Here is a 13,077-nt window from a genome sequence, read left to right on the forward strand (position 1 = left end):
AGCCAATGTGTAGATCAAACAGGAACCTTCTGCTTTGTATTTCCTGGCTGCAGACAAGCAGATATTGTAGCAACCTTTTATCTGTATTAGACTTCCAAAGCATTACAATCCCATCTATGCTGGGTTATTTAGTGATTAAAGCTAGAAGTCTGGACTGGGTGTCAGGGAAGCCATCAAAACCTTAGGTAAAACATGAAACTTGCACATTTTCTCTTGTGGCCCGTGAATTAAGGCAATGTTATTATCACCCTTTGGCTGTGAAGCTGTTCAGCACAGCACATCCGGGTTTTGGGATCCCGGTGCGGAGTGGTTAAAAATCTCCCTTGGATTGTGTGAGATGTCTTCTACCCCAGAGCTACAGACCCAGCAGTCAGTGCGGCACCTGGAAGTTACGCATCTGACTGTCAAAGTCATTTGCTCTTCTACCCCTACAGGAATCACCAATGATATCCAGGGAGCCCATGGTGGCATTGAGGGATAATGACAATTTCCACAGGACTTAGGTGAGATAATTGAAGAAGCATTAAAGAAAGCATTGCTAAACAGAATGCCAAGAGTTCTCTGAGATTTCTATTTTTAGTGAAACATTTTAAGTGGTTTTAGGGAAGTGGATTTGCCTGGACAATTGAGAGTAATTCAAACACCTGGCAAACGCAAAATTTAATTGAGCTGCTACTGACCGTGCATCATGGCCTGCTTTATGTTTTAGCAGAACCCCAGGAGAGGCATGCTCATGTGTGGTCTCATTAGCAGATTGACTGTTTCTGCTTTTTGCTTTATTGCTCATCTCTTCCCATGGGAACCTGTTTGTAGAGCTCCAGAGGCAGTTTGGTGATTTTCAAAGACAAGTGCATTTTTTTTTACCTTGGTAGCCCTTTCTCTTTGTGATGAGTATTGAAAGAAAAGAAGTTTCCTTCATCACTCCAGTTGTATACTTTTCTGTGGGCAGCTGTGAATCTCTGGATCAAATAATTCCATGCTCGGGAGTTATTAAGTGTTTGGGACAGACTAGCTGCAGGCTTATGAGCAGTTCCCTTAGAACATGTACAACTATATTTTACATTTTACTGGCAATAATCCCAACTAATACCTTTCATAAGCACTGCCTGGTGCAAAGTTCCTTACATTATTTTTGCCATTCAGAATTTAAGCCAGAGAACAAATAAACCGGTGAGACTTCCAAACTGACAGCTAGATGTGTGGCTTTTCCATATCTTGAAATATGTTCATTTTTAACCTGTAGGAAAAGAGGCTTTGAATATGAAGTTGATCCAGATAATTTGTATGCAGCAATTTCAAATGAGTTGGCTGAAGAGCTCTCCAGAGCTTTGATGAAAGTAGGTAATAAAACTTAAAAAATTGGGAAAATTTAAGACAGCTGTAAGACACCTTTTTTAAAAATTAGAAACAGTGAGCAAAGAAAATAGCTAGATGTCAATCCTAGCCCACATAACTAGCAGAATCTTTAACTGAAGAATGACAGTATACTTACCAATATAATTGCAAGAAAATTGATTTCACTTACTGATCTCACTTTAACAGATTACTTCTGTGATTAATAAGGAAAACACTGTTAACATAACACATTTCATTTTCTCTGGGAGCATTAGTCACCCTGCATCACTACGGCTGAATAGTACCATGTAATACAGACCACATTCAATCAGTATGGTCCATATTAACTGGGTTGAAAAGAACACAGATGACGGATGTTGGAATATTTGCCATCATTAAAGCAGGATGTTTATAACGAGGCCTTCCACAGATTGGCTGAGTCACACAGCATTTAACATGGGATTTATTAGTGATCCAAAATAAAGTGCAGAATTCTGGTGGTAAAAGTTGCAGATAAAGGGATACCAATAAATGTGAGCATGGGTCTCTAACGCATACCAAGCAGGGCTAGCAGATAAAATGGTAATCATTATACAGCAGTTTTACTGGATTTGAATCAGAGTTTCAAGCAGCTACAGGTCATTTGCAGTCTCCTGCTTACACTGGAAGCTGGGCACCAAAAGCAAATTTGTTCAGTAAAGGAAAAAAGAAACACAGCAAACAGGATACCACAGAATTATATTTATGTTGTACATTTGTCTTCACATTGCAACATCCACATTGTTCATTTTGTGACAAGTATTTCTAATAATTTTGAATACATATTTACTGTATAATACATTTTACCAAGAGGCACTTCCAGTAATTCTGGCAAAAAGGAGCTTCATTATAGTGTCTAACTTACAAAACAGTAAAAATAAATAATGTTTATCTAAAAGATTTTTTTCCTGTACAGAATCTATTTTGTACAAAACATTTATCAGCCATTAACTAAATCACTTAACAAATACTTGTGAAGAGAATATATTAGGTATTGCTACATGTATCAAGTGCAAGATACTAGTGAAAGGAAAAGAATTATTCTGTTTAAGAAAATCACCTAAAAATACAAGGCCTTGTTCCTGAAGTGTTTAAAAAGGAGAAGCTTGGTTACAACAATATTGACAATATATAAATATAAATTAATGTATGTAGTACTTAGTGAAAAGAACACTGTGTTAAAAACTGGCGTGTAGAAATCCTGAACAAGATGGCACTTTTCTGCATTGCCACTTTGGCTGGCAGTTATGTTTTAAAATATTGCTTCAAAAGAATTATAAAGGTACACAAAACCCTTTTCAAATAGAGTCATATAAAATCACATTCCTCCCCCTTCCCCTGCATCTTTTGAAGTGAAAAAATCAAGAGGGATTAATTTTGAAGTACATGGGTGAACTGCGGAAACTTGCTACTAGAGCTGAGTCTGAGGTGCAGTGCTCGGAGGGCACAGGCCAGGAGTCAAACCTCTTAGGATAGGATGTAAGGTGACCAAATTCATCAGTGTTTTCTGAAGTAAAAAAAACTTCGGTTAGCCTTATGTGAATTTGAAAATACAAAATTTGTATGATTTGGCCCCCAAATCTGGTGAGGGATCAAGTGCTTCAATTAGATTGACACACCACAAATTTTTACTCAGAAAGGGTTTTGACCTTGCAAGATTAATTTCTTGAATACTTTCAACAAAATGGATTTTTTTTTTTAAATTTTAATCACATCTCGTATGTGATATATGTACTTGCATATTGTTACCCAGATGGCCAAACTGTATTGGAAAACAATTATTTTTGAAAGGTACTACTTCCACAACTAGAGGCAAAGATTACAAAATGTGTTTCTGTTGGAAAATGCCCTTCTATCAAATGTTCTTCTATCAAAAGCATTACAAAGAAAAAAAGAACTGCCATCTGTCAGTGAAAATATTAATCTGTTGAACAAACATAACCTACAGTATGAATCACATCTTTTTTAAAAATGAAATTAAATTACTCTCCATCATGCAAATATCTTATATCAATTACTCAAGAAAAGATGACTTACTTAACTTCAGAAAAGTAATGACCAAATGTATGTTGACATGGTTGAAATACTAAAAATATAATCAACACCACATAGCAGTTATTAACGTTGTCTTTGATCTCTTAGGATACCATCTGCACTACTGTATTAAGGTTTACAAATATCTAGAAATGAAAGTTTTGCATTCAAATACAGATTTCCATCATGTGTCAGAATCAGGCAGGAATTTTGAGAAGGAAGGATAGCTTTAACAGGTGACAGGCTTTCTGCCCTAAGCAGCATGCACGCACAAGGCAAACCCCTCACTCTTTTCTCTCTGATCAGATTACAAAGATTACAGACCTTTTTTTTTTTATTTTCCTTTTCTTTCGTGAAAGCATGGAGGCAAAACGACTAGGGTCAAGGGAGAAAAAACAACAACAAAACCCACAAAACCTCTTCAATGTCCTTTAAATAAATATTTAAAATCAATGAGCAATTGCTAATTCATATTCAATGTTTGTGTTTGCTGTAGTAAAGGAAGACAGCATTGAAAACCGGAGCATCTAATCCCACTGCCTTGGGGCTACTGCTGTGAGCAAACCACAGCGAGATGGGTATTCAGTGGGCGTACATTACTCCAAGGTATTTCTCTGTCTACTTTGAGAACAGCCCTCTGAAATTCGGCATTTGTTCTTTACCTCCTGCCAGTTCCTTCCTGGGACCCCAGGTCATTTGCAGGCCAACTGTGGTAGCTCAGCTCCCTCTGCGAGCCTGAGGGCCACAGCACACACTTTTTCCTTATTTGATCTGATTTTTATGTTTGTTTGTTTGTTTGTTTGTTTTAATCAGGACAAGAGAATTCAATCATGAAAGGATACATGGTCTGCAGCTGTGGCAAGGTCCTTTATACCTGCTCTTGTGCTTCCACACAGACAGAAAAGTGAAATATTTGGGTTTCCCCATCTAACTCACTGCTGGGACACACTACTTTGCACACCTGCAGATTTCAGCGGTGCTCCTTGGTGTGCACAGATCCCATAAGCCATCCACAGCAGAACAAGTCTCACCTCTTTCCCCATTTCCACACCTCAGACATACAGCAAGCACAGCTTCAGAAGTAAGAAAAAACTGGCACAGACTAGCCACCTGAAAAGCTCAACTAAAATATATATTATTGTGGTTTTTTTTCCCTCCTCCAGCACTAAGCAAAGTTTTCCTTAATGAGGGAGAATGAAACTACTTCAGTCAAAAATTCTTCTTGGTTGACCAAATCTTCGAGCTCGACAGACCACAGCCAAGGCCTGTTGGTTTTACCTGAACTCATCGCTTTCCAGAAGGAATAGTTTTACGTGTGCAAGCACTCTGGGAAACTTTTGCATACACATCAAGTGACACTGGCAAGCTTTCAAACTGCCCAATGCTTACTGTTGTTTCAATTTTATCAAAGAAGTATTGTTAACTAGCTCGAGCTTTTGCCCCATTTTTGCCATTGTGAAAATGGGCTCTCCAAATATACACCTGCACTCTTGCGCCCACAGGCTCCTGAGGAGCTTGTATTGTCCTAGGAATTCAGGCAGGTGCTCACACGGGCATCTGTGTTCTACTGAGGCGGCACAATGTATTTTTAATCAAGAGAACACCTGCCTGCCAGGAAAATCCCACTAATGGCCTCTGAATAAATCATAATTACGATGTAAAAGGAGGATAACTCTCACACTACTCCCTCCAACACTGGGATTCAATAACTACCACAGCAGGGGCTAAAACCCTGCTTTGATTTACCTCCAGAGGAATGTTGTTTTGCTAAATGTGATGGAATTCAAAGGAAGATTTATCATATTAAGTTGCTCTCAAAAGTACTTGTGCTATTTTGCCCTAATTCAAAGTTTGGCTCCAATAATCAATATTTTTGCTAGCTTTTCCAATGATTGCTTAAAGCAGCTGTTGCCTAATTTCAATTATTCCCCCATTTGTTCAGAAACATTTTCTTCAGGAGGCCTCAACATTCTTATTTGTTGATTCACCTAAAAATATGAAAAAAAAAAAAAATATTTCCCCACCCTAGCTAATGGGAATAATTCTCTTTAATGCATTTTCACCAATGCTGCAACATCAAACAGTAACTAAACCCCCAGAAACTCCATGGTTACTTCATTCCGGTGGGATTACATTTGCTTTTGAAAGAAAAGTAAAATTAAGTGCATTACATAAAGTCCGTTTCACGCTGGACTGCAATTTGCTTTTCTCCTCTCTACGAACTGCCAGTTCAACTTCCTCCCTGTATGTCCACAATCCCACCAGCTTGAGGACTAATCACACCAGCGCTGTGCTGCCTGCTGAGGAACACCCGAGTTCTCGGGCCAGTGCCCAGGCCTGAGACTGGGAAGAGCGAGTGGCCCCCTGTGCCTGCCCCCCAGCTGCAGGGCCTGCAGCAGACCTGGGGGAGGCACGTTCTCTGCTCTGGGCACACGCCTTGATCTGATCTTCTGCCCATGATGCCGCGGGATGCTCACAAAATTCTCGTACTCATCCTTAAATTGAAAGCTTTCTTCCTTAAACGCATAATGCTGCAACGCCTCAACCATGACAGTACTTGCAAAAGTAATAGCAAATATTACATATTTTTATGAACTACAGGTTTTCCAACAGTCGAAAGTACTCTTTCAGAGAAAGAAAAGCCATGTTCTGTCATTGCTGCCCTCCCAACCTATTGATCACTATGTCCATCAGATGGCTCAGCTCTAGAATGATCCACAGCACATCTGCATTGTCTCTCTCACACTTGAATCAGTTGGTGCATCTCCCCAGGGCATTTGCTGGTCAGGCACCTTGTGCTTTCTCTGGATCACAGCCCTGGGCACAACTGGGTTTGCTGGGGTGCCCAGGCTCACACCAATCGGCACATCTGTGCCTGTGGAAAGTCAGTGAGAGGGTGAGCCCAAACCTGCAACCATCTTCTTCAACAACAAAGCCCTCACCATCAGCGTCACAGGATCACATCATGCAGACCAAGCAGGATGTGCCAGATAATTAACGAGACTTTGCACAAGTACTTCATTAACACATGTGACCAAGCACAAATGTTTTGCTGCATCATACTTATGGCAAAATTTCTAAAAGTGCCTAAGGTTCATTTTGAAAACTTATAAAACTCTCAAAGATCACAAGTCCCACTAAAAGCTGGTGGGGCTCAGGCTGCCAAATATCCAAACTGCCAACTACCCCACACCTACTCAGCTCAGAGCTCAGTAGCCTGGGCACGGCACTGGGTGCAAATGCTCCCAGACAGGGCCACAGGCTGGGCAGTCCTCGTGAGCTGTGCCACGGACTGATGCTCCGCTTGGCAAGATCCCTCCCTTCTCCACACTGCATTCTACTTTCTGGGGAGTTTCAGAAAGAAGAAAGAAAGATGGGGACAGAATTTCATAAAAAAAAAACCAAAACCAGTATGTAAAAACCAGACAGAAATTTAGGAGAACTTTCTAAAGAAAAACAGATAATCTTAATGTCCTGCATGGAAAGCATAAAAATGGAGCTGGGTACAGAATTTTCCTAGGTGCCAAATTGTACTTTTAGAAGCATCTATCTGAACCTTTACAGATTTCCTTCCAAATTCAGATGATCAGGATCCCCAGAACTTCTAACAGTAGTGCACTAAGGGCAAAAGTCCCAAATGCATCTATTGAAAAGGTCCTAAGTAATTGCAATCTTGGATTTTAACTTGATGAAGATGCAGAGAGACATTCACACATGATGTCAGCGTAAAAAATGATGAACAACTATCCTTGCATTGTTAACAAATACTTTCCCAAATTACACCTGTCCTGGGAACCATTTACAACCAGAATATGACCTATGCTATGAGAGCCAGCACCCTGCACAAGGTCACAGAGGAGGCCATTGGTGACATGCTGCCATTTCCTCAGCTTTCCGTAAAGGATTACACTCACAGAGAAGGGCCGTTCAAAATGCTGCCAAGAGCACAGGAGAATCCCTTTTTTCCTAGTAGATTCTTGCAACTCACTTCTAATGCATGACTTGCAGCATCACATCAAACACTGTCTTTCAACTGGAGGCAGCTGATTTTCAGAGATGAGTGTCGAGGTGCTCTGTACTGTGGCTCAAAACGAACCAAGAAACGCCAGATCCCCTCAAGAATTAGAGCATACATAGTGAACTATGGCCCTTTGAACAAGGTGGAAATTATTACTTCTAGACATGGGCATTTTTTGGGTTCTTGGAAACCAAAGTCTCAGACTCGTCCCTATAAGAAAAAGTAATAAAATAAGTAGTTTGGAACTTTCTCACTCTTTACTTAAACGTGTCTCTTCTGCAACACAAGTATAATGAGAAGCTATGTTCCATGGTAAACAGCACGCGACTATCAAGCAAACAGGAAATATGGGGACAAAATGGTTTACATGTGATTGCTATGTGATGGACAGTGCTCTTCTCACTACACTGGGAGCTGCAATCAGTGCAAAAAGCCTCCTGTTTGAGGGAATGGCAAACTTCTAGACTAGAAGGGAACAGGATCAGCTGCCAAGCAACATTACAATGGAGAAAAAAAAATCCAATTTGAAAAAACAGTTCAGCTCTTCTCTCCCTATTTTTAAAGCACTGAAAAGTGATTTTTTTTAACTGAAAAACACACTGTTTAGAGAGGGCTTGCTTTTTCTAGTATTTAACAAATGTCTTTGCATACTGGACGTACCAGAAACCCATATCAACATTGAACACTTCCCAACTGAAAGCTGAGCACTTTTCTGAGAGAATACAATTCTTCTTCCTTTATTTTTTTCCCCAAAATATTGCACAGGCTGTGGTTTATTTGGGGTTTGCAACACCAAAGGTGTAGCCTCCAAAATGTTGTTGCAACTGCAGGTTAAAATGTTTTGTCTCCTTTGGACTAGAAACTATTACAAAACCCCCTAAAATATTGTCTGTTTCATTATCTACTACAAAAAAACCAAAGCAAAAAAAAAATTGGTATTCACATATTTGATATAAATTCTCTCTAGTACTTTTTTTTGGTGTTGTATTTAAGCTGGCCTGGGAAACTCCCTGATCATTGGCTGCAAGAAATGTACTTCGAAGACTGAAAATCAGATTCATAAGGAGGGGACACCTGCAGAAACTGCATCCTATTACCAACTATTTGGAGTGCCAAAATCCTCACCCCTTACCCAGTTACCCACTCGCAGCTACTTTAGCTTCTTCACTGGTATTCCTTCCCATTGGGATAAAATCAACAGTCATTATGATTTTAAGCCTGTCAGCCATTCCTTCACTGGAAAAGACCTGAGTTAATCAAACTGCACCCACAATCAGGCTTGTGTAGCAATGCAGCACCAATTTGTGACAGCTGCATTGGCACTACAGAAAGCAAGCCTAACAAATTAAAAGCTGACACTCATTTTACCCAATGGCAACGAAAAATGACGACTAGCAAAAATATAATAATTCCATTTCAGCACATTTTTAGGATAATTTTTCTTGGTTCAGCCCTGCGCATGCCTGCTTAGAGGAATATGTCGTACTCCATTTGCAGGATTTGGCCTCATTTTTTAATGCCTCTTCGTAATTTTATCACCTGAGCACCCACTAACACTTTCTGCAATAATTTATTTTCATTTTCTTCTAGCAAACACAATATAGAAATCACGATAAAATATCCAATCCCAGTGAACATGCACTGAAAATGGCAAAAAAAGTGCTTCGAGATGTGATATTTTAAATAATCTCTATAAGTTTAATTTTTAAAGGTCAGAATGAGGCATATTAAATTCTTCACATATTATAAGGTATGCATATCACTTGTACAAGAAAACCCCTAACGATTAATCAAAGTGACTAAAGAGGTGTGAGAACAGTGCAAGCTGGAATTGGTGGAGACTAGCTGAGATCTTGAAGACATATTTTTTTCCTTTTGAATGAATTCTGCTATATCCTTTCCCTTTAAAACAATAGTGCAATTTGGATTTTTGCTTTTGTGATTTCATTGAAAAACATTTACTAAATATTTCTGCTGATAAGAGCATTCAGAGCTATGCTCTGGAGTCACTCTGCCAAACAGCAAACACCTTCTCAACTGGTGAGAGTAGGATGGGATGATATCAGGCAAAAAAACCTCTGAGAAAGTAAAATGCAAAGAAAAAAACAAACTCTGAAGTGACAACACACATGCTGATTGGCTTTGAGTAAGAAAGTTTTCCAACATTTTTGGGCAGGTATCAATAGGACCATGAAACATTGTGGATGAACAACTATAGTAAAAATTGAGGGATGCAATGTCAGAAATTTAATATACAAAGGACTTCTACAAACTCTTCCTTTCACAAGCATTTTTACTCACACAATCAATCCTCTTCTTGGCAAGGGGCTGCAGGATCAAAATATAAAAAGCATACATAGTCAAATAATTTTTGAGAGATACTGAACTTTATATAATTACTTTTGTGGGAACAAACCTCTAAATTTTGTGGTACTGGTTTGTGCTGCCAGCCCCAAAGAGAATTAATGTGCTAAAGCCTTGATCCTGTAGACCACTGGCTTCCCAGAAGGGTCTATACAAATTCCTCAAGACTTCATTTGTTGGGTTTGGAAATGGCTACACTGTATAAAAATGTTTTTGTATTTATTTTTTAAAAAATTAGCTTTACAAAAAACTCTTGCCTTTTTTTTTTTTTTCTTAAAGATATCATTATCTACAGGAACCCATAAAAATTTTTCCATATTTACATCTAGATAGCTAATAATTGACAAATATAATATTGTGAAATAAAATATTGAAAGTGAATATCCAACCTTTTAAATAGACATTTGGCTCACAGCATAAACAACAGAGAAAACAAATAAACAGAAAAACAAAAGAAGACCTCTTCTTCTTACAGGCCCGATCTTTTCCTTTCTCTTAATAAAGAAAAAAGAAAAAAAAGTGTATTGGTGGGATCAAACACGCTGCTTCTAAAGAGAAGGCCAGCAACAAACTGCTCCCATCCAGCACCTCACACTGAAAAAACAAGTTCTCCGAAGCTCATGTGAGCAGTTGCTGAGACATAGGAGTGCCAGCCGATGCAGGACTGGCACCTGTCCCCACCACTCTGCTCCTAATGCATCATTTGCGGACGGGCACGGCTCCCACACTCCCCTTGCTTGCTCTCAGTAGATGGTGGTTTAGCTTCATTCTTAAATGATGTATTTGGCCACTGATGCACCGAGGCACAAGGTTAAGGTAGGAAGGTGACCACGTGCCTCTAGTTTCCAAGTGCACACACAGACATTTGCTCTCTCCTCTCTCCTGCCCAAACACGCGCTCTGCCCCACGCAGCCACTCACACACTCAGAAGGACACAGAGGGCCAGGTCCATGCAAAGGGAACAGGCCGGCATCACACACAGTCCCTTGTAACCCCTCTGGAAAATAAATTTCCTGGCACATCCCTTTCGCCAGCAGTCTGGGATGTGCTGAGGAGGAGGAGGAGGAGGAAGAAGAGGAGGAAGAGCCTGCGCAGCCGGATGGGGCCAGGCCAGCAGCCCAGGCCACCACAGCCCCTGCTGAAAGGCTGCTGCCTGCAGCTGGAGTGCAAACTGGGATTGGAGGGCTACAGGGAACGCAAAGATCCTCAGAATGGTCTCCTGTTCCACCGTGGTCACATATTCTCTAAAATTCAGGCCTTCTGTTCGCTGCTGTGTATCAGGACATGTGCTACAGCTAGTGTAATAAAAACCCGATCTATGCTATATCATGTTACATCCATTCACACTTGCAAACACCCCTTCACACACACACGTATATGTTGGCAGGATACATCAGCATTCATAAAAAGCTTTGGAACTTTTATCCCTCAGCATTAAGAGCAAAAGCTACTTAAACTGGTACCTTACTGTTAACTGCAAATGTGCTTTAGAAACAGCATTTCCTTAGATAACTTTCTTCTGTAAATATCACAGTGACCATAATGTATCATTAAATGTATTTTGCTGAAGTGTGCAGCCAATAACCCTGGCTATATATATATATTTATATAATTCCACCCACCCCTACATTTTTTTTGAAGAAAGTCTGTAAAAGCCGGTGTTGCAGTGTGAAAGCTTCCTTGAGCACAGGAGTTTAAACAATGTACCTCACCATAAAAAGGAAAGAGAAACAAATTAAACAGCTGTAGGCGCATTATCCCATACTTCTACAGTGTTGTGTCTAAATGCTGTGCTGGCTTGAGAAAGAGTCTGTGCACGAGTCAATCTGTCTTAAAATACTGCTGTGAATATTGTCATTGGTTCGGTTCTACAGTTGCGTTCTCCTCTTCGTCCCTCTTGGGCTTCCCCTTCTCCTCCTCCTCTTCCCTGATGGCCTGTATTTGTTCTGAAGATTGGTGCAGCGTGGATTGCTCTGCGCCTTGCTTCTCTGTCCCAGCTAACCTCTCCTCCTCCTCAATTACTTTCTTCCACATTTTATGGTTCTGAAGCAGGTGTTGAGTGATCTGACAGTAGATTTTTCTCCTCTTGAACTTCTTTCCTGCAAAATACCATGTGACATTAATGTACTTTTTATTATGAGGGAAGAAGGAAAAGGGACTGAAGATGTAGGAAGCAGACAGGGTGTACTATGACACAAACTGCAGAAGCAGATTTTTTAACCCACAAACTTAGAGAGTCTTAAAATTCAGAAAGTCATGCCTCTCCAGACCTCTGGGAAAGAAGCTCACACAGACACCTAGTGCTTGAATGATTATGCATAAAACATGTTGCTGAGCTGTTTATGTTCATTTCTTTATATCAAGTACTTAAAGACTCTGATCGACCTACTCGATAACTCACCATTGAATTCTGTGGGTCCTCTCCCCCTGCTGCAAAGGACTCCTTACAATTGCCCTAGAAAAAAAGTCCTGATTTTGTTCTCTCCACATTTTACCCCTGATCTGTGCTGTAGACAGATAATGAATGAGCAAGCATTAGTAATCAAAGGAGGGAATCTATTCTTATGTTCTCTTTTCAAAGTCAGAGATTTTGCACTCCACCATCTCAGTTGTGATGACCTTAAAACCTTTGCACAACGTTGTTTCAGTGACAGAGTCTGACCACTGAAGAAGTAGTCATATAGCCAAATAATATCAGGGAGCTTTCTTGGATTTGCTTTTGAAGTATTAGTCGTGTACTGTTAACCTATAAAACGTTTTTGCCACTGGTAGTTCTCATGGCTCCTGACACAGTTGCACTAGAAGTTTCCTGTTGTCTGAAGTGTGCTTTTTTCTGTGTCAATATAGTCTGTCCAATGCAGATTGTTAACTCCTCAACAGCACAAAGCTTGAAAATTTTCCCTGGTCATTAACAGTGGCAATGGCAGTTGCAGAACTGAAATAATAGCCCCTCCAAAGACAACTGCTGATTTATTTTTTAAAGAAAGTGACATAGAGGAATGTTTTGTACCAAATAAATTTGCGTGGATTAGTACTTGCAAGTTGCCTAAAGTATGCCTGTGTCAGGATCCAAAACGTTTAGCCCTTGAAGCTTTTGAACTGGAAACAAAGAGCTTTTCACTGAGAGTAGACCAAATCCAACTCAATCCTTCATTAGAAAGCCCTTGGTTCCCTGTGGGGAACCTTCAGATTTAGCATTAATAAGAAGTTCCTACCCTGCCAATGCCGCAGCAGGACATTCTCTCCTGGGTTTCCCGGGTGACCCTGCATCTTGCTGCTCTCTGCAG

General features: G+C 40.1%; 1 protein-coding gene across 2 annotated transcripts in view; it reads right to left on the reverse strand.

Annotated features, from left to right (window-relative positions):
• Nucleotides 1-2,056: 2,056 nt before the first annotated feature.
• The window catches only part of PDE3A (phosphodiesterase 3A), a gene marked incomplete at its 5' end in the record, with an annotated part of 266,489 nt that continues 255,468 nt past the window's right edge, over nucleotides 2,057-13,077 (reverse strand). For both annotated transcript variants that reach the window (XM_082063703.1, XM_082063704.1), the window contains one exon: nucleotides 2,057-11,889. In XM_082063703.1, coding sequence (XP_081919829.1) covers nucleotides 11,645-11,889 — 245 coding nt within the window. In that variant the 3' untranslated portion in view covers nucleotides 2,057-11,644. The remainder of the gene's footprint in view (nucleotides 11,890-13,077) is intronic.

Source organism: Streptopelia decaocto (genome assembly GCF_964273445.1).
Source record: "Streptopelia decaocto genome assembly, chromosome: 1".
Lineage (NCBI taxonomy): Eukaryota > Metazoa > Chordata > Aves > Columbiformes > Columbidae > Streptopelia > Streptopelia decaocto.